At 40.1% G+C, this 24,164-nt stretch overlaps 2 protein-coding genes across 2 annotated transcripts; one reads left to right on the top strand and one right to left on the bottom strand.

Annotated features, from left to right (window-relative positions):
- Nucleotides 1-2,581: 2,581 nt before the first annotated feature.
- LOC103367180 (ras-related protein Rab-26-like) lies at nt 2,582-12,314 on the bottom strand. The gene is made up of 5 exons (XM_008295133.1): nt 12,279-12,314; nt 10,798-10,863; nt 8,105-8,161; nt 7,368-7,444; nt 2,582-2,684 (listed from the first exon to the last, which is right to left on the bottom strand). The coding sequence occupies exons 1-5, from the start codon at nt 12,312-12,314 to the stop codon at nt 2,582-2,584; spliced, it is 339 nt and encodes a 112-aa protein (XP_008293355.1).
- An 8,548-nt stretch (nt 12,315-20,862) lies between these two features.
- LOC103367176 (NHS-like protein 2) lies at nt 20,863-23,789 on the top strand. The gene is made up of 3 exons (XM_008295129.1): nt 20,863-20,934; nt 21,508-22,536; nt 23,297-23,789. The coding sequence occupies exons 2-3, from the start codon at nt 21,546-21,548 to the stop codon at nt 23,356-23,358; spliced, it is 1,053 nt and encodes a 350-aa protein (XP_008293351.1). The 5' UTR covers nt 20,863-20,934; nt 21,508-21,545; the 3' UTR covers nt 23,359-23,789.
- The last annotated feature ends 375 nt before the right edge of the window (nt 23,790-24,164 follow it).

The raw sequence follows: 24,164 nt of genomic DNA, 5'->3' as shown, positions 1-24,164 counted from the left end.
ATAACAGGGCTTTGTAGCACATTTCCAAAGCACTTTAAGGAGTTGCCATTATACTGGACATTCTGCTGTATTGTGAAGAATAACCATTGGGCACAGTAAATGTAATTACATGTAACTGCCACTAGATGGTGGTACATATCCATGTGAAAAATACTGTCATTCAGATAGATTCTTTATTGAGAACACAGGAGATTGGTACAATACAAACTATCTCATTTCAGATACAGTATACAGATTACAAGTTAACAATAAATTAATTATTTATTCTGAAAATGGATGATCACTTGTAAAGTCTTTTGTATTTCCTGAAAAAGTTTAACGCGTTTTCTCAACATTAGCAGAAATCTGCCTCTTTGATAAAATATCTGAAAAAATAAAACAGTTTTCCTACCAATGAAAACAGCTTACAGACTCAAATAAACTGCTGAAAATCCTTTTTTTAAATTTAAACATCCCATGTAGCAGTGCTTCATCTCTCAGCCTACTACCAACTTCTAGTTCTCTTAAGGTTTGGACCATAACCCAACAATAATTCAGCAAAAATCGACGAACACTGACTACAACTCTACATCTCCACTGACTGGCAGGACTTACAAAACCTCTGCAGAGAAAATGACTAAAAAGAAGAAAGAAAAGGTTTAACCAATGATTCCTCAAAGTTTAGAAAGCTGTTCAATACTTCTAAGCAGTTTACATCTCAAAATCCTACGATTGTAATGAAAGGAATGATACACTGAATATCTACTGTAATTTGATGCAACGTGAAAAGATTCAGATGTTTGGTGTCTTAAACACTGAGTTGAACATTCACTGTGGTGTGTAGAAAAAGTGGAGAGTAATCAATAACTTCTCTTTCAACACAAGCAATATTTAACTTAAAAAAAAAAAATCTGATCTAAAGGTCCACTAAAAGTACAAACTCTATAAGGAACTTTCAATGCAACTCTTTCTCATTCCCAGGGTGTCAGATACTGTTGTTTTGTCAAAGCTGCTGGCATCTGAGAAAATCATCCTTTTGTGTTCGTGCTACCGACATCGATATTTGACACCAAAAGACACATAGGGGTTGTTTTTTTTTCCAGTTTAAAAGAGCAGTATAACAAGATTGGAGGGATGACCCAGGAGACTGAGGTTTGTGTTCTGTGTCAGACCATTATTTTTTCACTTGCTTTTAGTTTGCGACTAGTTCTTGCTTGCTATTTGGTTTAGGAAAAGATCATGGTTTGGGTTCGAACACACCCTCTGACAACACTGAGCACAAGGCAAACTTCTTGATGCCTGAAAAGGTGATGACACCAGCAGAGAACACTTGGCTATAGATTCTTGGCATCAGTTTCTAATGTTCAGATAACTACCCTGTGCATTGAAAAACAACGGTAAAAGGTACCCTGTGTGTCCAAATGTGATGCCAGGCGGTCTTGACAAAGCGTAAGTATATGACAAGTTGAAAGTGAGATCAGGCTCTTCAACTACATCTCATGGTTTCCCTTTGATCTACTAAATATTTGCAAAAGGTGAATTCCATTAAAATGTAATCAGCTGATGAAGGCGAGGAAATGTAGTGGAGAGACCAAGAAAAATCTAGGAAGAGGACTTCATTTCGGGTTTGTTTTTTGATTCCAGAGAACTTTTAACCTCAATATCCAAGTTATTTGTTACATCCAAATTTAAATACAGTTTCCTAATAATGCTGTTTTTTTGTGTTGCCTTAGATGTATCTTTCTTTCACTTTTTGTAAAAGGATTAACATTTCCGAAGTCCGTTCCCTTGAAGAGTGGTTCCTAAAATGTAACTTAATCTTACTGATATCTGCAGAAGTTAATGGAGGCCTAAAGTCCTACGCTGATGATGCTGCTTTATACATTTAAAACTGTCTCTTAAATTACTGATGAAGATTTATTAATGTTAAAATGTGTCAGCTTTGAAGTCAAAATTAAAATGAGCTGTGTATAAAATGGCAACAGCTCAAGTCATGATTTGCTTACATTTCAGTATTATTAAAACAGTAATCATACGCTATCCTGTACATTAACAGCACACGGTGCCATTAGACAGCTTACATTAGGTGCAGTAGTGTTTTTGTACAAACGTGTTTCTATTACTTCAACAAGATTGATTTGATAATCGACATATTTGTGTCCGTATAGTTTTGTTTCAACAAGACAGGCATTTACAAACTACAAAGCTTTCAGAGCAACAAAATCAAAATTACATTTAAAATATGTACATCACTCATGGAGAAACTGCACAGAATGAATCGAACAGGCCGTGAAGTGGACTCCTAGCTGTATGTGCGGGTGTCTTGTGTGTGGACGTGCATGTGTATGTGCAAGCATGTAGACAGGAGTTATATTACATTCACAGTTGCAGAGGAAAAGGTGGGTTGGGAGAGAGAGCGTATTGGCCAAATAACCACAGAGAAATATTACAAACACTGAGAATTTCAGGGTCAGCTCCAGGCACACACACTCCAGCTTATTACGATGTCGAACACGATGTACCTGTTCTTTCTCTTTCTGTTTCTCTCTCTCTCTCTCTTGCACAAACACAAACACACAGACACAGACATGGCGGATGTCGTCTACGAGCGGCAGCAGCCGGCGGTCCTCATTTCTTTGTCGACGTACTCCTGCAGCTGGAACTTCGGCTCATCCGGTTCCTTCATGGTCCTGTGCTTCAGTTCTCTGAGGAAGACATGGAAAGAGGACGAGCGCTACCAATGAAAAACTAAATATTTAAACTTTGCTATCAACTTGAAATAATTGCAGCGATAACTGTGTCCCCCCCTGTAATAACAAGAGTTTTATTACCTTTAAATCATCCTCATCTTTGTATTTAGTTCTTGTGCATTCACTTAACTGCTGTCACTGCATTTAGGAAAAGTTCCAAATACTGACTATTGCTCTGTTCCCTCAGGTCCCTACATGCTACTTTGGGGATCTTTTTAAAGATACTAAATAGTTCAGGGAGTTCTGAGGAAATGTACAACTAGTCCTTGTAGCTGTCGGGCAAATGCAGCACAAGACAAAAAAAGTACAGTAGTTCCCTCTTAAATGTGGTGAGGTAGAAGTTTTAGGTGGCAGAAAATGGAAACATTCCTACTTTTTAACAAACTGTTAGAGTCATGGATGAGGTCTGAGAAAGAGATAAAACTACTCTTTGTCAATTTTGTCCCATCAGCTCCTTGTGTGGTTGTTTTGTGTCTCTGTGTGATAATTGTACAGGTTTTTGTGGTTGTTTTCAATTCAGTTCAATTCAAATAACTTTATTTATCCCCTAGGGGCACTTCAAGAGCTCACTGTGTATTTCATATAAAGACATCTCAAAACAATGCAATCCATTGTTCACCGAGGTCGAATTTTAGAGAGTCAGAGGACATGAGCCCCAATCTGTTAAGCACAGACGTGATGTGGTCTGAAGCTGCAGCTGCCTTGTGTGGATGTAGACCAGGACAATAGTTTCAGAGCTCTCTGTTGTTGTTTTGTGCATTTTAAGGGTTTATGTCTCACTGCAGCTTTTTGGTTTCTCTTTGTGTCCCTTTATGGTCGTTTTGCATTTCTTTATAGTCATTATGTACCTCTTCATAGATATTTTGAGTCTCTTTGTGGTTGTTTTGTCCCTTTATGGTCGTTTTGCATTTCTTTATAGTCATTATGTACCTCTTCATAGATATTTTGAGTCTCTTTGTGGTTGTTTTGCTTTTTTTTTTACAGTTACTTCAGATCTCTTTATGGTTGTCTATGTGGTCTGCGGGTATATGATTTGGTTTTCGGTTACTTTGTGGTGGTTTTGTGTCTGTTTTTAATAATTTTACATCTTTTTATAGTCATTTTGAGTCATTCTAAAGTTGCTTTATGTCCCTTTGTGGTCATTTTATTTTATTTTGTAGTTGTTTTGAGTCTCATTGTGGATGTTTGTATCTCTTTGTGCATATTTTGTAGTTGTTTTCCATATTTTAATAGTCACTTTGGGTTTTTTTTACGGCTGATTTGTATCACTGTGGTTGTTTTGAACCTTTTTTTTGGTCACCCTGTGTGTTTGTGATCATTTATGTCTTTTTGGGGTCATTTTTTAAAATCTCTTTGTGGTTGTTTGTGCATCTTTATCTAAAGTTTTGGTTGTTTTGGACTGTTTGTGATAATTTTACATCTTTTTATAGTCATTCTGAGTCTCTCTGTAAGTTGCTTTGTGTCTTTTTGTGGTCCAGTTATGGTGGTTGTGAGTCTGTTTGGATTGTTTTATTGTCTCTTTGTGATGCTCTCTCTGCAGTTCTTTGATTGACTTTCTAACAAAAAATCCTACTGATCATTTCAGACAAACACTCTGGACCAGAACCTCCAGACCCTTTGGGCCTCTGGGCTTCTGCCTGTAAGTGTTAATTAGCTCATTAGGGCTAACACCATGGTGACTTCATGACCTTTGAATAAAATATTAACAGAGAGGAATGGATGATGTTTCACAAAAAAAAACTATTTTTTCATCTAATATTTCGATGTCAAAGAAGTCAGTAAAGTATAGATTAGCGTATTAACAGACCATTTGTTGTCATGTTTTGCCTGTTTTTAATGCTTTCACTTCCACCTGTGTGTTTTGTGCAAATAAGCGACCACCGAAGTGAAATGAACCCAAACGCGGAGCGGAAAACACGACAAGGTAGATGAGTCACAGAGGAGAAGCGATGGAGAGGATTGGAGAGACGAGAGAAAACAGGAAACGTAAAAACTGAAAAGATGTTAACATAAGCTGGAGCACAACGACACAAAAAGATTTGGTTTTATATTGTGTGTTTGCAGAGTAATTGTGTACCAGACTGTGCTACGCTATTCTTGGCAACACCCCACCGTGCCAGCCTGTTACCATAACTAGGCTATAAATGTGAAACGGCTCCCACACAAACTGTCCGACACCAGACATTTGAGAGAAGCGCACGGTCGAAAATAAAATCCTCATTACGGTTATTTTTGTTCACGTTACTGTCAAGAGAAACTTTTGGTTTAGACACTGATCTGATATTAACATCTCAGTTTGGAATGTGGATCCCTGTGTGTCTGAACGCCTGAGTTTTGTATTTTTCTATTATTATACCATGACCAGAGGGAACAAATTCAAATGTACATCACGCCAAAAAATAACTCTAATAACCCTGCTCGCCCCGATCATTACCAGACTGCTTGTTTAAGACGAGAGCTCTGGCTTTTTTGCTCTCAGCTTCTAAATTGGCAGCTTCTAAAGACCCCAAATAGCATCATGCTAAATGTAATACATCTTGAGGATGTCTTAGTGCAGATATACATTGCAACAAGGAAGATATTTTAGTTTCATTCATTGATTACTGTGCAGTCTTGGACACAGCACATGTTGTAGCCCTCTCCTTATTGTCTATTGATTAAAATGCACTTTATCTTTAATGTAACCTTTTTTTTTATTCAGTAAACCACAGGGCTTGTCATTCCTTGGCCAAATAATGACTTCCACTACTTTCATTCTTAGCAGGGTTGGGTAGCTTTAGTATTTTAGCAATTATAATTCAGCATGTCGATTCCAGTTCCCAACGATTCTCGACTCTGATTCTTGGAAGGTCTGGAGGTTAGAGGTACCACAACAATAAACCACCGAGCCCGATAAAGTAATCGTAACAATAGCTACGGTGGTCTCTTTTCGGGCTTCTGGAATATTTCGAGGTTTACTTTTCAATAGCGGAGTCAAATCTCTTCCTTATAGAGCGTCTTGTAGCAGCATTTGCTGAATCAAAGCGATTGTTACGAGACATACATTTGTGCTGTTTCTTCCCCCAGGCTGTTACCCTGATGAACTCTCATTAGTCTCAGAGACTCAGGAACCACTGTGCAATAGTCCACACCCATGCACTATTTTAAACGTTACCACACTTACCTCAGTGAGCCTGCTTCTTTGCATACATGTTGTAAATACTGCTTTTTTTTGGCTCTTACTCTTATTTTTATAGTTCTCATTTGTTTCCTTTATTCCTTATACAGAGAGCTAAGATTCACCAGACTCAAATTTCTTGTTTGTGTGTACAAACTTAGAAAGTTGATTCTGATGCTGTGCAACTGCTAATCAAGCAACTCAGCAGCAGTGGAGCAGCTTCACCGAGAATAACGCCAGACTCATAATTTATGAAGGCAAATGAAATAAACGATGAGAAGACATGAATGCATTCAATTTGCATGGTAGCGGAACACCTGGATAGCAGTCAAAATGCAGTGCAGTAGGTGTTTGCAGTACATGGTTTATTTGGTATTGCAAGTAAAATCAAAATCAAAAGTTAATTTTTGGAATCGAATTTGTTTGGGAAATGGTCCCCAATGCTCAATGCTGATTGTTAGGCAAGGACCAAACTAGGTCCACAAATGTACAATTCATGAAGCAAACTTTAATCTACCAAAATTAGCTGCACGTGGTTTCAGAGTACTTACTATTTATGTTTTACTACTTTTACAAAGGTTATGGTATTTAACTAAGTACATTTTTTCAAGCAAAGTACAAAGAGTAGCCTTAAGGTTGTCCTTTTTTTCTTGCAATTCTGTACTTCTGCTCCACTACATTTATTTGACAGTTGTTCTGGCACATGTTGAGATTAAAGCTAGATAAGATATTTAGAATTGTTTTATCTTTAAGAACACCATTTTAACACATGACAAATTACAAAAGACTCAAACTGCAAGACATATAGGACAATTTTTTGTATTAAAACTTTGTCTTCTTCTTTTTCCACTTGTCACCCCACTCCGATTTATCTGGATTAAACTATCTTGCTATAAAAGAAGTTGTTAAAACTAGTTCAGCCTCAAGCAGAATGAATACTTTTACTTAGATAATTTCAGTACATGTTGCTGATAATAAATCTGTACTTTTACTTCAGGAACACACTGATTACAGGACTTTTGCTTGTAATGGAGTATTTTTAAAACCGTAGCGTTTGTACTTTTACTTAAGTAAAACGCGTGAACACGTCTTCCGCCGCTTTCTCTGAGCTCCTGTTTTCTCACTTCTAAAGAAACGCAGCGTAGCTTTTAATGAAAAACTGTGACAAGTGGCAATTACAGCATAATGGTGCATTGAATTTCCCTTCATTTTCCAAGATCTTGCTTCAAAGACATCATCATTAGGGCAAACTGACGGAGCGAGGGAAAATGGAACGACGGAGCCAGCGTCAACAAACATGCTTCTCGTAGCGACTCGGCGATGTCGGGTACGCAGCAGAATCTTTCTGAAACGTTGGGCGAAGCTGGAGAGGAGGAACTGTTATGTGTAGCAAAGAAAGGAAAGTTGTGTTTTTCTCCTGCTGTATTGTGCTCATAGTGCGCATATCTACCAGGCTTTTCATACTGTTGTGTGTGACTCACTTGGCCACAGCGGTGAAGGCCAGCTCCACATTCAGTCCAGATTTAGCGCTCGTCTCCATGAACGGCACACCAAACTCCTGCACAGAAAACCGTTATGAGGTGTTAGTGTGTGCAGCTTTTCTTGTGTGGACAAAATGACCTGACGCTGACAGAAAGATGAGGTTTATGATTAATGCAGGATTTGGAGCTCACAGGCATAGAGCCAGGGTTTAAAGTACCTGGAGAGGATGGAGAGAGTTGCTGATCAATACCAATATTTCAACAATACTTGTGATAGGTGGCTTTCAAAACTAATTTTGTTGTCATTTATGAAGAACAGCGAGAGTGCAGTCGATGAGAGGGGCTCCCAGGTATCGCAGTCTCATATTCAGTGTGCGCGGGAACATCTCATTCCCCCGCCGAGCGTGTTGCCTTGACAGCTGCCGTGCTTCTTCCACGCTCCTCCTTACCAATTTACATTTACTCTAACACGCCTCTCAGAGCTTATCTGAGCGAAACGGCCTGGAAAATGAAGTTAGAGATCCCCCCCCTCCGTCATTTAATCAAAACAATAACATTACGTGCCTCCATGAATGCATAATTACACACACTTAATGAAGAAAACAGCAGCCACACAGTTGCAGCGTCCACATGGCTGCGTGGGCACGTTAAGCACAAGACGTATTTTGTTCTTGTTACATGTGTCAAACGGTACCGTACATATATGTGCGTGCAAATGCATGATATAAAAAGCTCACCTTTGCCAGTTTCTCGCCCTCCTCTCGCTTCACCAGCCTGTCATGCGTGGAGTCGGCCTAGAACGCATTCAACAAGTAATGCACAGTTAGAAAGTCAAGCTCGAATCCAAAGTCCTATCTGGAGGGTGCTCTAATGAGGGAAACTCTGCTATTTTCTTCCCCGTGTCTGACATTTACATGTACATACTTTTCTAATTATTCTATTTTAAATCATAAATTACAATATTCTCACAAATTTATTCCTGTTTAACCACCTGTTTGACATTTAAAGCTATTTGGGCCCTGAAAAGGAATACAAACTGAGGATCTGTGACATTAAAATCTGCAACACAGAAATTAAATGTTTGCCCAGATATGTTTTTCATTTAAAAAAAAGAGGCTGTTTGCTTATTTTTTTAAGCAGCGAGGCAGCGGAGCTCCAAAACTAGCTAAAACGGCAGCCATTTTGCTGCCTCTGTTGCTCTAGCTAGCATGCTAGCAAACAGGTGCCTTCTAGCAAACACAGAGTAACATCAGGCTGTTTTCCATGAACCTGCAGGTCACTTTAGTACAAAACTTTGAATGTGTTCCAACAGCAGGAACTTCTTTTAGTGCTTTTTTCAAGGGCAGAATAAGTACCTACTGCGGTGTACTTGCTTCTTATTGACCCTAAAAACTTAGTTTTCTTGAAGACGGCAAAATGTGGCATTTCTCCTGCTTTCTCGATGTCGAGTAGCAGTCTTCTCCATTCAAACATGGCTAACTTCAATGTAACATTTCCCATATAGGCTAGCATAACAAACATCTTTCGCTCTATTTTGCTATGTGCTTATAGAACTAGACTTGTGTCCAGTAACTACAATTTTTTTATTGTCGGCGCTAACATTGCGGTCAAAACTTTTAGTTCCTACACAACAGTGGAGAAAGAAAAGTTGAAACGGCAGATTACAGGTCCGTTCCTTTAGGTGTTTTAAGCGCCTCGCCCTGCCCTAACTTCCTGTAATGGATTAGCATGAATATGTAGTCACGTTTCTGGTCAGCTCATGCTTGTCAATCTCATGTTAACTATTATTTCAGATACTTTAGGTCACCACCATCTTATAAAAACAATGTGCTCATTAAGTTGCTAATATTAGATATCAAATTTCTTATACAAGCTAATTAGCGCGTCTGTGAAGATTCTCAGTCGTCCAGGTCATGGTTATTCTCGTAGTTTAATCATAACAGCTGGACTTCCTTGAGTTTCTTGAAGACGTTTCACCTATCATCCAAGAGGCAGAACTGATGAAGCCTCTTGAATGAGAGGTGAAACGTCTTCAAGAAACTTAAGCAAGTCCAGTTGTTACGATTAAACTACAAGAATAGCTAATTAGTGGTTACGAAAATGCTTGTTCAGGCTACATTATGAAATGTTTTAGACAATGAGGGCATTTTTAATATGCCTTTACCCTACGCTGTGTAGACATTGTATTTGGTTGTTTTTTTCGTAGCCTTTATTAAGTCTAGGGTTATTTTTGTTTATAAAGAAATACGCCATTCTAACCATCAACTTTTGCAATCTTCGTTCAACTAAACAGCTAAATAGCAGGGTGCCTAGCATTTTCTCAGAACTTGACAGAACGGCCTTCTCTTATTTAGCATCCTGAGTCATGGAATAACCTTCAGAAGAGACTACAGCTGAAGGATTATCTCTCCCTGGGAGACTTCAAAGCTCTGAACTAAAAATGTGCAAGTGAAGAGTTCAAGTGCTGTATCAAAACTTGATAGGTGATAACCTTCACACTGTAATCAAACTTTTCTATCCTGATGACAATGCCTCCATCCACCGGAGTCATTGAATGGTTTGATAAGTACTAAAATGATGTGAATCATATGTTCCTGGCCTTTACTAAACACTGTGTTCCGGCAGCACACGGCAGCCCAACAACTTACTAAGATGCTTCAAGTAGTTTTTTTCCTTTCATTCGTTACCTGTCTGTATTTTATGAGTACAGGCATATCATTGGTTAACTGGACTTGCGATGGCTGGAAACCAGTTTAAAAAAGGCATAATGTACCACTACAATTAGCTAATTTTGCACATGGTAATTTTAATAATTGCAAATTTTTAAAAAATACAGGAAAGATATCTTAAATGATCTTTAAACCTGCATTAACAGAATATTTGGTAACGCAAGAACCCAAAAACAAGCTGTAAACATGGATCAGCATTTCATCATTTGCAGAAGAGGGTGTTACCCATTTACACATAAAGCAGCTGTAGAACAGAATTACTTTTATTTAGTTGTCTGTGGCTCTTTAAAGCTCAACACTTTATTGTGTTCAGCAGCTAGAGATACATAAAAACCTAAACAGGAAGGCTACAACTAAAAAGATTTACTTCCACAGAGCTGAATGTGACCGCAGGATTGGGTTGAGCTTCGCTGTGGATTTACTTTCATGTCACACATGTAAAGGATTGATTACTTGTGCTTTAATAATTCTTGTACTTCCGCCTGTTGCTGTTCCAACATGAAGACATATAACCACTGAAACACCCCCAGAGTGTGACAGTCGAAAATCCCGTCTGTGAATCATAAAATAGTACTCTATCCCTGTTTTTCGGCACATCCATCCATCCGGTTCCCATTATACCTCCTTGCATGATCCTTCCATCCCACCCTCTATGAGTCCATCTGTCCATCCATCTCCCAGTGTTGGCAACAAGATCTCACCTTGTTGCCCAGCAGCATGACGACCACGTCCTGCTGGGCGTACTCGTGAATCTCTGTCAACCACGCCTGGAGATGGAAAGAGAACACAGATTGGTGAAGAAATCCAAAACGGAAAAGGAAAGGAAGGCAAAGGAGGGAGTGCAGAGGAGACAGACATGATCGAGGGGCGGAACAGGAGATAAAGACTGCCGACAGAGGAGATGGATGGATACATGAGGAAGGAGAATGGAAGAAAGATGAAAGATTCATCGGCTGTTCACTGCTCCCGGTTTATCTTCTCCTCCCAATCCTCCCCTTCTTCACCCATCTTCTCTCTTTTTGCACCTCCATCCATCCATCTCCCTCCAATTACGGACCAGTGGTCTCTTGGCTCCCTGTTACCTGGCTCGCCTGAAAAGCACTCACACGCAACTTTTCCGAGAAACACATCTCATTGTTCACTCGAGACAATACATGTTTCCATCCAACTTCTATGTGCAAACTTTTTGAGATATTCTATGACAAGTGATGTCTTTGAGCAGCTAAAGCAAGATGGTGGTTGCAGCTAAGAGACAGAGAGAGAGCAAAGAGAGTTCAGTTTCAGTCTCCCCAGATCTGATTAGTATCGGGCAAGTCCGTCTTTACTGCAAGCAAATAGCTAATGCAATTTAATTCACAAACAAAAACAAATAAAAGCACTCTGCAATATTCCACTGCACTGATTAAAGCTATTAAAATCATCAGTCTTTGTTTGTATATGGGAACAGTCGTAGATGTGGCATTATTGTGGCGCTTGTTGAAAACAGGTAGAATGAATGAATGCCGCACAACGTGACGGGCGCCTTTTCATTCAGAGCCTGATTTATCCATCAGCCAGCCTGACACTGTTGGCCAATATTAGCTTCTCACAGATTTATCAAAATCAGCGTACATGTCTGTTATGATAAAACAAAACTGCAAAGCAGGCGTGCCAAGATGTTTGACTCATGAACTACTGTTCTAGAAACGTCCGTCGCCTTTTAGCAAAGCCTGTCTGTGCTATTTGTCGCTTGTCATTTATTTGGCTGTTCTGCATTTCCAAAAAAATATTCTAAATGCCGCCCTGTGCTTTCAATTTGCTGGTGATATTTTCTCCAAGTCCCTCTTTAGTGATTGATTAAACCCTTAAATACCACATCTCTGTCAGCCACATTTATTTATTTTTAACATAAAAATAAGCCTTTTTTTCACTTTAAAATGGCTCAGTTATACCTCTACAGTGTTGCTTCCTTTAGAATGTGCAGCTCTATGAGGCCATCACTTCCTTCTCCACCCACCTCTCCCCACTTACTGCAGTTCGAGCACACCAGCTCACCTCTGCTCAAAGCTACTCCACACCACACAATGGGAAGATGCAGTGTTACACTGCTACAACCACACATGTTTGAACCGGAAACCAAATATGAAGAAGAATGATGATACAGAAAGCCCCACGAGACTGGTTCCTGAGGTTTGTTACGTACAATACCCCGGAAGTGTAAATCTATGTTCAGCTTCATCGTGGGAATACTCAGCTTTGGCATTGACTGTGGTTAAAAATTCCATTTTTGTGATGGCAGGTCTTTCAAAGTTTGTTGACATTGGATTGATTTTAATTTCTGTAACTTGCTGTCCAGAGAAAAGGCTGCTGGAAACTGTTCAACTTTAGTTCTGCTGCTGTCTGTTCTTGTCTGTTTTCCACGAGGGGTATAATTCAACTCCAACTTCACAAACTGGTGGCAGTCAAGTTGCATTTTGTGGGTGATGTAGGCAACCCGTTTTGACAAGAAGGAAGAAACCACTGGTTCTGTGGCATCAAGTTAATCGAACAATATAACTAGACTGCAGTGCAGTACTCTTAAAAAGTTCAAGATTCTATATTTGATTTAGTAAAATTCATTAAAGTTGGCATCTCCTCAGCACAGCCAAATATTAATAACAGAGCAGGTGAGCAGCTAGGTGTGAAAATAATTCACAAAGAGCTACTCCTGATTTATTTATTTCAGCTCCGATTCCTTACAAAAAAAAAACAACTGTGTGTTCTTATGATGACCATGTGTTAACAGTAAAAGAGGATGATTAATAGAGGCTACAGTAATTTACATGAAGGCTGTGTGGCTGCCCTACTTTCATGTTTCTAATTAGCCCTGATGATTATGGAAATAATTTCAGTTATGCTAATTACTGCTCCTTATTCTCCGCTACATGGGTGTGTGCTTTTGTGTGTGTGATTAAATCTAAATCCAATCATTTAAAAAAAAAAAAATAAATTTTAACAACCATTATAAATTTTTCAAAAATCCAGAATGGTTCTAATTTTCGTGGCATTAAAATGAATTTTTAAGATGGTGAAGATACTTAATAATGAGCCACAGAGGATCACAGGATTTGTATTAACTTCCCATCCTGCCTAATTTTCAGTTCACAGGAGATGGTGAAGGACGGTGAGATATTCTGAGATTCTCCCAGTAAGCCTGGATAAGCATGAGAAGAAAAGCATGGAGTTCGGTGTGATAAAACTGGAGCGCTTGTGCAACAGTGAAGCAAGTGCTCGAGAGCGGTTCAAGGTTGTGTCAAAACATCGCTTCTGTTTGAGAGATGAGAGCAGGAAGGCTGCTGTTGTCGCTTAAGAGGAGAACGGACATTTCATTAGTACTGTGGAGGCATGTAGGATGCTAGAAACAGATGTCCTTCACTAAAATGTCCACAAATAACGCTGCTAAAAGGGATCATCCTTTCTCAAGACCAAGGTTACAAAACCTTCTTTGCTAGAAAATGAAATTCTGTTTGCTTTTCCAACACGTGTTGGTTTTTCACACGGACCACAAAGAGCAGCTTGTCAACAGCGATGCTTTATCAATGTACTGTGTGAGTTATGTCAGATTATTAAGCCATTGTTGAAAACAGCAAAGAGAACTGGGCTGGTGACGCAAATGAGAAGCAGGCAGAGCGATATTCTTACTGGCGATGAGTCCAAATCAGGGGACTAGACCTGCCCACACATGACATTCAGAAATCTACAGAGCTCCAAATAAATGACAGCAAAGAGCAACAGAGCGCTTGGCAAGTGGTGCTGGTGTTTATGAACGTTCATCAAACATCGAAAGCAGACAGCTATGTTAATATGCAATGATACAAGAAGGAATGCAAATTTTGAGCAATTTTTAACTGATAATCTGAAGCGTCAGTCCATGAATCAATGACATAAAATGAACCAAATCATTCTGGGTCCTGATGTACCCGCTTTGAACACTGACACATGACATAAGTCGTTGGAGCAGCTTCAGTGGCGCTTTCAATGAACCACAGTGATAGCGACTTCAGCTCGCCAACAAAACAACACTCCTAACTGGTAGGCATTAAGCATCCCAGAAGACTCTCTCTTGGTGGCACTTGATAAACTCCAAAGTTGGCCAGCACTCACTGGTATGCTGTACTTCTACATTGTAGACCTTAGTGTACCTATGACTACGTGAAAGTGAAAAGAAAAAAAACAACTATTTAATATGCTTGATTAGCGCTAAGAGGCAGCGATGTTTCAACACTGCAGCAGGCATGAGTCATGAGCAGGTGCACAAACTGACACTGAAACGACCTCTGTGGCGACCAGTGCAGACAACAGGCTGTTTCCACTGAAGGATCTTGTCTTAGAATGGCCCAAACATTAAATTGTGTTCTGATTTCTAGAGCCACCTCCGTAGAACCTATTTCAGGTTCATTTTCAAGGGAGAAAAAGGACAGTCGTCCTCAAATGTATTTATACCTTTCCATTTAAGAAAAGGCAAAAATCACAATAGTGCTTTTGAATTGTGGTTGAAAAGAATAATTAAAAAAACAAAAAACAAAACTGTCCCGGACAAATAAGAGCACTTTGCTGATGAGCAGTGGCCAAAATCAAAATAGCTGTCAACAGGTGCAGAAGTCTGATTGAGAGTTACAGAAAACACTTGATTGCAGTGATTGGCTCAAAGGGTTGTTCAACAAAATATTAGTTTACGAGTCCCATCGTGCTTGTTTGCTTTTTTTTGTAAAATATTTCTGTTGAACCACAATTCAAAAGCAATGTCGTAATTTTCATTAAATTTTTATTTATTACTACTTTTGTCAATTTCAACTTGTTTCAGTGACACCTGTTTTTTTCCTTCTTTAATGGGAGGGTATGAATACATTCGAGGATGACTGTACCTACTCCAGGGTAGATACAGAAAAGACATGCAGATTGGTTAAATTTGGAGAGGACAAGTACTATTTGTTCTTCCCTCTCCGTGTCCTCTTTGAACAGTCTTCGTTTCTCAAACATCACCATCAAAAATAGACAAAAGTTAAAAAAAACAAACCCTCCATTGCTATATTTCCTACGCTGTAATAGAACCGGAGCTATGTCTAGAAACTAATATTTGATTTACCACATTTGCAGTTAACATCGCAGTCAAAGCTGTTGGATCTGGTCCCGCAACGTTAACAAACGTTTCAAACAACAAAATGATTACCTATAGTCTCTCAAGTAGGTTTAACTCTTCAGCCAAAGCTCAGTGTCATAACTTAATTTTTCTACATTTTATATTTCCTACAGTTTCTTATGTGTTTAACTGTTAACAGTCACTTTTCTTTAATATTCTACAGAAAGCATTCTCCTCAGTAAATAGTGTTTGCTCATACTTCATTCTGTTCTTATTCTCAGGTATCGAGGATTGTATTAGTTCTCTAGGAGGTCACGGCTGAGAACACAAGGGACATCCCAACCTGATGACTTCATTGCACAACACACTAAAGCTGCTGCACATAGTCAATCATTTTTATTTTCATAATTAAAATGGTCACCCCTTCGATTAATTAAGGTCATGCTGTGAACATCAGCAGTATATCCTGGCATCTTTTCTTCACTGGAGAAATTCGTAGGCTGCTTAATGATCTGCTGATACACACACCAACATGGGAACAAGAGGTGTACTGGCACTTTATTTTTTCTTTTCTTCAAGCACCAACATTTTTGCGACAAGAATCTTGTAGTTTTCAGGAATAATGACCGTGACTCATGGCCATATTTAAGCTATGTTAGGGGTAAAAATTTGCTATTGAGCCCTCATCATCCCCTTGCTGCCTCCAAGTTCCCATTAAGATTTCCAATCCGACCTCCTGTGCTAATGGCTTAGCTTGTGATAATTTGATATTGAGAATCTCCTCACGAGGACAATATAAACTGAATTAATAAACATCTTCAAACTAGACTCAGACACCTGACAAGATAGGGCCAGGTAATTAGCTGACAATGCAGGAATATGGTTAGGCTCTTTAATTAAATGGGCAAAACCAGTGGAGACGGATGAACCTGTGGCTTCAGGGGCCCCTCAGGGTGTGAGGTCCATGGGAAGGTTCCTATTTTTTCCAGTTGGTAATCTAGTCTTGCTGTAGTCCAACAAGTACACATTTCAGTTCATGATTTCTAATACATTCTTACAGAGAGTATGTTCAAGTGTGATTTCACTTTTTGGTGCATGTAAGAGACAGGAGCTGTTCAGAAATAGTGTGACCTGCAGAAATGTACAGTGTGAGAAAAATAATGAGTGTTTTTTAAACGTTAAGTCATGTCAACATAATTAGGTAGAGCTCCAAAAATATCACGATAAACCTGTTAAAAAGTGCACAACATAATGTCTTTACAAGATGTTTTTACTTTGTCATTATTATAAAGCAGTAGATAGTGACTGTTCTGTTTTCAATGCTGTCAGAAAAAAACAACAATCGAAACACTTGGTATTCCATCGGTATTGTTAAAAAGAAGTTCTAGCAATATTTTCATTGTTTGTACTGGACGACTAAAGAACCATCTCCATTGCCAACCTCCTCAAAAGGTCTGATGTGTTTCCAGCAGAGCTCAACAGAGAGCTGGAGATGGATCAATAAGGTTAAGTGCAACCAATTTTTCAGTAAGTCACAACGCTCTCTACCAAACAGCTCACAAAACAAGAAAAACTTCTGACACTTTTACTTCCAAGAAGCCCTCCAAACCCTGCCAGTGTGCGACTAACTGTCATGCTCATCTCTCTGAAGCTTTCCTCGAACAATCTGAAGGGTTTCTTTAATCATTTCGCCAGCAAAAACCTGAAGGGGATCAGGCTTCAAATCTCTCATTTTTCTGCAGAGCTCCACTGTACACCTCGGCTGAGCCGGGTCCTGTGCTCAGATATTGTGAACAAATCTCTCTGTCAACTTCAAAACAAAGACTTTTAGACACTTTCCCCTCCTGATATCTGAATGTTGTTTTTTACACTATTAAACCTCATATTGTTTACAGTCCCCTTCAGTTTCAAATACACCGCTGTCCTATTTCGATTGTGTGAATTTCTAGGCTGCAGAAAAAAGTTTTTGCAGCAATTTTCTAATAGACTAAACTGAACTGAAAAGCTCCCAGCAAGAGTGTTACCAGTGATGTGGTATACAGAAGAAATATAACCCAAAAAATAGCATAAGTAGAGACGACCAACTGAGCAGAGAGCTACTGTTAACATTTCAAGCATCAATAAGCACATATTGACTTCTTCTTACAAGCAGGGAGCGGCGGCGGCGGATACATTTTATTGCTATTGGACGAAACGCTGAGTAAGAAAGGTCAGGTTTGTCTCATATATACAAATACCGTACAGTACTCACACAATCCCTCCGTCTCTCTCTGTGCGTGCATCATCAGACACTCTGAGCAGCGGTAATCCCTCCCCTCGTCTGCAGGTTTACAGTATCCTGTGAGGTTTACATCACTTCATTACTCTGAGATTAATGTACTGAGCCCTCACCTAGCAGCTCCGACTCCCAACATCATGCGAACCTGCCAATTACTCACACAGCCTTGAAAGATCTCGGCGGCCTGTGGGTGGATTACGGGGAAGTGAGGAAAGGAACAACACAGCTTCTGAAAGCTGAAAGTGATCAAACTTCAAAGGACTCGCTGTCAAAACTGAGCATCGGAGTTCATACGGAACGTGGGAGTGTTGGGGGGGACACGTGTATAGGTTGGTCTGCATGTGATAGCTTGTGACACGCAGTCAGATTTACAGCCTTGGTACAGCGCTCAGTTTGACACCGTGTCTGAAATCACTGGATCTGGCACAAAGCCTGATTCTCGTGGCTGGGGGTTTATAAAGGGGCTACTGCTGAATAATGGGATCGCTTTGCTGGGCGCGTATTTTAAGTGAAGAAAAGATGTCAGTGGAAGCCTTATGTGACTCACCAGATGTAGACTGTGGGTATAAGCCTGCCACTGCGTTTCCACTCCTAAAGCCCCTCTTGCTATTTGAAACATCAACAACTTCCGCGCCACCTATACTCTCGCCAGTTTTGACAAAGATTTGGATTGTGGAATGAGGCAGACCTGCTTGGTTATTTCAGTGAACGGTTGTAAAGATGCGCAAAGAATATGTTCACACCGCTTGCTGTCTGACAGGAACATTCTAGCATGTCTGCCCAACAATATTTGGGAAAAAAAAGCTTCACTTCTAACACTATTTGCAAGGTGCACTACATCTTATTGTTGCCTAATAGCAGAATGGTAATAAGTGCAGTCAGACCTTTCGACAAAGTGCTGTGCAAGGATAGGAGTGGCAAGAAAGACTGCTGAAAGTCACACCAAGGGTAAAAAAAAAAGCTCTATCTCACCAATTCTAAACTATTTGCAGCGGTCACTAGAAGTCACCAGATAATGTCACGTTCTCATTTGCATACAGCTTCTTGAACCTTGCGGGTCTCTTCTAAATAGATAAGAAAAAAGTGTCAGTGCCACTATATCTCAAAATGCTCCAGAAAATGAACCTTGCTCATGCTCATTTACTAAAAATATTGTCACCAGAGTTGGCTGTAAAAGGATTTCACCTTTTTAATGACAAAGTTATTATTCATTTTTACATCTAGTGAACACAAATGAACTGTAAACTATAAAATTGAGTTACAACATCGCAAACGACAACCATTTCTTAAATAATGAAGCACCTACTTCCCCTCTCCTCCAAATTATTCTAATGACCTATGTTTTTGCAGAAAAAAACCTTCAAATAAGAGCTGGTGCAGTCTAAGCGTTGGGTAGGTACCGCCTCTTGGAGTAATTGGAGTAAGATATTTTCAAAGTATTTATCATGGTTATGCTTTAATCTTTGACAATGAAATAGCCCCTTTGACCTTAAACATTTTCTAACATAAAAATGCAGTCCGGTTCTACTTGCAGGCTACCTGCCCAGTGACAGGTCATTACAGCCAAACTGACAACTCTGTACTTGGAAACATCCTTAGGAGGCACAGCATCCGTTTCCATAGGTACGCTGATGACACACAGCTGTATATTGCCCTGTATGGGGTTATTAATGTAGCAAAATACTATTTGTAAATGAGTATGGAGAGTTGTGTGTCTGTATCTCAATCTGTGTGTCCATAGTGACATTTGTCAATACGTAAAAAGATTTGTCAATGTGTACAAAGATATTAATTGATGAAAAGTAGAAGTATTTGGCTACAAATGCTGGAAATATGAACCAGATAAAAGTCAAGTGGGCCTAACAATTGTCTTTTTACACATGACTTTTGCTGCACCTCTGTCATGAGAAATTCATATCTGCAACTTCAGGGTTTCTTTGCCCTGAGTTCAGGCTCACAGGCTCGTTCACTCCAGCTTCCTACCGCTCTGCTGCTCTGTACCTCAGTAGTTATGTCACCTGCAAGCCATCAGGCAGCGCTGTCCCCCAGAGTCTTTGAGGGCATGTGACATTACCTGGTATATGTGAACTAGTTATAGTTGCTGAAGTTTGTGAGTCGCTGAGCAAAAGCTTTCACGATGGCTTGCAGGCCATTTTAAACCGCATTTTAGATGTGAAGTTATAGATAGCAGACAATTATCTCCAGCTACTTTAGGACAAATGGTGGTGGTCGGTAGTGAAACTGAGAGAGAAAATTATTGTGTAACCGCAAGCCCTTACATTAAACCATCTCATGAAAACAGAAACCTCATCTTTGACTCACATCTCAGTTTTAACCCTGACATCAAAGACATAACTAAGAATGCATTTACCATTCAAAGAACAGTGTCAGAGAGCAACTGTTTCTCTCTAAAGCCTTCTTGTCTGTGAAGCTCTTTGTGTTACATTCTATTTCTATGTAAAGTGCTGTAAAAACAAAGTCTGATTGATTGATTGTTTGCTACTTTAGCATGCTAATGATGCCAATAAACACAAAGCAGCTGAGGCTGATGGGAATGCCAGTTGTTTTATCACCAAAGTTGTTACAGTTCATCCTGAGAGGGACATGAATGTAACACATTTCATGGCAATCCATCCAACAGTTAAAGACATTTTACCCATAATCATGAACGTTGAAATTATGATGGCAGTAGAGAAAGAGTCAGGTAATGTTTGTACCAAATTTTGTTCCAATCTAACCCATTTTTCAGCCTGGACCGAAGAAATGGACCAACTCAATCATTACCATCCCCAGAGCTGAACTGCTGGCGTGGCTCAAAATGTTCTCGCCTGCAGCTGGAGCCGAGTTGCTGAAGCAGTGAGCGGTTATGACATGCTTGAAAACAAATGCCTATAATTGCTGAGACTGTTTATCCATGAATAGGGAGCACTCAATGTGATTCATCGTGTACAAGAGGCGTTCAAAATGCAAAGCATCAACACTACACCCGATCAAACATAGAAAATGATGAGATACACTACTCTACCAAGACTTGACAGATAAAGTTTCATTTTGAGCACTCAGAGCTCGGGAAAGTCATTGTCGGGTGAATCCTTTGAGTAAAAAGCTGCAGGTTATTACTGAAAATAGCAAAATAATAGCAGCTTCACCGAGCTCATAGTGGTGTAAATGTATATTCTAAGTGCTTTGAAGCTGTGTGAAAAGTGTTTCTCTTGAACAACTGTTTACTCTCACACTCTGCTCTTACTTCATGCCATTATGAAACAGCTGCCAATCGAGTCTATCAAGACTCATGTGTGCACACGTGTGTGAAATGGGGAATCTGTGGGTTTCTGGGCGTTAATTTGGGGAAGTTGTGGTCAGATTTGGGTGGGTTGCTCAGAGAGAGTAGCATTAAAAGAGAGATGTGTGAAAGAGATTAGTCCAGAGTGAGAGACAACTGAGATCAGCACAGAGCTGCAGGTAAACAATATATTTTATATTTCACATTGAATAAAAGCAACATTGCAAACAAGTTGAAGTTAAGTTTCAAGGTTTCGGGGGTTTTACTTTAATCAGAAGTTCTCAAGTTTTTAAGAAATACTTCAGGCTGTTTTAAGAGAATTTGCTGTTATTTATTCAACATGTTTACTGATGTGTGCAAAGTAGTAGTTTATCCAGATCAGCTACTTTATTTATATATTTTAAAGCAGCGGCAAAAGGGGCACACTCCTAAATGTAAAATTTATCAGCAATAAAACTCAGATCACTCCCAAAGGACATTAGTGAGTCACTTTGACTTTACACTTTGAGCAAAAACCCAAGTCTAACATCTAACTGAGCTAAATATATAAACGCTCTATTTGCCTTTTGATAATAAAACCAGTATTTTTCACTCAATCCACACAACTTATGAGTGTTGACAGCCAGAATCTCTGTTGTGAAAATCTAGCAGTTGGGAAATATGTGAAACTTCATTTTCAGCTGGGCGTCTGCTCTTCCTCTTTTTGAAATTGAAGCATCCTGAAACCCTCCCTCCTTTCTCTCTCTCCTCAGGGTTATATACACATCGAGGACTCACCCGACCAAGCGAGATGAGTAACAACACCCTTGCTGTTAATGGCACAGCAGCCCCTTCTATTTTTTGTTACGCTAAGGATGCCCAGATGAGTGAAAAGGGGCCTGATGCTAACAATGTGAGCCTCAGAGCACAGAACAAGGACAGACAAGGACCACAGCGTCCCCTGTCAACATGCTCCACCTTCGACGTGATCCCTCCCTCTCATCAGCGCCGGTGGTCGGCCGACTTCTGCACATGTGGGATCCCCAATGGTGTTGTTTTAAAGAAGAAGAAGAAGCGACCAAAGCCTCCTGAGCGTTGCCTCTCCCTTCTCCGACCCCACACAGCATCCCATACTCCCGAGAAACGCTACTCCTGCCCTCCTATTGGGACCTTTACCTCACCTGGTCGCTCTTCCTCCTCCTCCTCCTCCTGCTCCTCATCCACCACCTCATCCTGCTCCTCGCCTCCTCCTACCCAGACATCTGTCATCACCGGTCACGACCCTCGAGGTTGGAAGTTGCAACCCAAGTCCAGCCCCAGCTCCTCTCGTCTTCGCACCAACAGGCTGTCTCTGCAGCTTCCCCTCCCCGTCGTCTCGCCTCCTAACACTCCCAAACCAGAGCCGTCAACCAAACCTGCCCTCAAACCCAAACCTTTCCGTCGCCATCACTCCGACTCCTCTGCCTTTGTCACATCTCTGGGAAACCCGAGGCCTACGGTGACGTTGGAGGAGCTCTGTGCTGTGCATCTCCGCCACATCACCCTTTCTGACGACGACATCTTCAGAGACGGGGCTCAAGAGAAAGACAAGGCGACAGCTCGGCCACGCAAAACACCACCGCCGGTTCCGGAAAAAACAGCCATGGCCAGACAAATAGCACAGCTGATTTCTCATTCAAGTCAGGGCTGTAGGCCTGTTGCGGCTAAAAGAAATGAAAAGATTTACAGCAGCGTGATGAAGCCGAACCCTGGACATTCACATCAGACTGTGGACAAAAGCAGCATGCGTGCCACAAAAACTGGTGGGTACTCATGGAAATCTCCCGATACTACAATATAGAGGAATAATTATGTCAGATTAACACCTAAAGCTTACAGTATTCCAAGCTAAAGGCATGATCGAGACATTTTACAGCACACAAGGCAGTTGGAAAACGGGACATTTACTTGAATGTGCAGAAATGTAACATAGAATCGTAGTCACATATTTGAATGCTGCCTTGTTGTGGCACTGTTCTGGAGAAAGACAGAAAATATTTATTTTCAATAAATGCATGGATAAAAACACATATAACTCATGTTGCATTAACTATAGAATCAAATCATTAAAACTTGGTGCAGGTTTGCTCCTCTTCTCTTTCACAAAGCATTCAATTTCAACTGTTTCACATTTTCAGCTTTGGCATAATACAACAAGAAGAGGGGGATTTTTATTAAATCATTTGTTTTCAAACAGTAACTGTAATTACGAGGTTTAGTGTGAAGCTTGAATAAAGCATCACAAATGCAACATGACTTTCTTAGACAGGATTTCTGTGAAAAAAGACTGGATGAGTCCATCTTTCAATGACAAATTAACTAAGGTTTATGAAAAAGATTTTAAAAATGAACTTGTTGCACATGAAGATGAGGCGCAACAAAGTCTTTGCAGTTTGCAGAAGATTTAGGCCGGAGTGTCTTTCATCCTAATTAGTTTTTGATTGATTCCCTTTATGAAGTGCCGAGCGGAGTGGTGGGCTTTCGCAGCGTGAGTCAATACTAACAGTGTTTACTGTCTTCCAGCTGGGCTACATCTTCGTATCAGCTGCAACGGGGAGAAGTCCACCCCACACTTCCCCGGCTGAGAAATCCGAGAGGAGAGAACCCAAGCCTCCTCTAATCACCGACACCAATTACCAGCAGACTGTGTGAAGTGGATAGAATATGTATGTCCCTGAGGATTGGACACCGTGTTCTGTCTGCTAGATTTAAGGTATTTTCAGTGGATTAAGACTAAAATACACTTTTCCAGCTTCAACATCAAAGCAAATGAGTGTTATTACTTGAGTATTTTGCATCATTTTTATCTATTAACAAGACTGTTGGATCTATGCTTCTTCCTGTCTGTTGTGAAAAATACGACTTTGTTCTTCACGTCTGTTACAAGCCGGGGCAGCTTTAAGGGAACATCGGTTACTTTTTGCAGAAGGAAACAAACCCTGCAGATGTTGCAATTCCTGCTGGTGATGAACACATATCATAAAATAAAAAGTGGAAGGATATTTGTCTATGCAAAGTGTGATCAAAAGTTTTAGAGACTGGTCTTGGTAATGATATCATCATGTTGTTGTGAGCATTGTGCCCCTTTTGGAATTTCTCCATGAATCACAAACTGGAGTTAAAAGCAAACATCACATCTGTAGCAGCCACAGTTATCCAGCCTTCACGTGAAGGTTAATCACTAGTGATGGGAGGGGGGTCTGCGGCTACTTTGAAGAGAAGAAACATCAGTTTTTACCATAGACTGTATAAAAGATGGATGTAGCAACCGGCCCTGAAAAATGAAGCCAACCCGGAGGTGTCAAAAACCTGCGTCCACTAGCTGCTGGCTCCAAAAAGCCCTGGCTCCCATAGACTTGAATTGGAAAAGAAGTGATCACAGATCACGAAA

This window comes from Stegastes partitus, unplaced genomic scaffold (assembly GCF_000690725.1).
Source record: "Stegastes partitus isolate 25-593 unplaced genomic scaffold, Stegastes_partitus-1.0.2 Scaffold1022, whole genome shotgun sequence".
NCBI lineage: Eukaryota > Metazoa > Chordata > Actinopteri > Pomacentridae > Stegastes > Stegastes partitus.
Note: the sequence above shows the minus strand (reverse complement) of the source record. Positions and strands in the feature narration are given on the sequence as shown.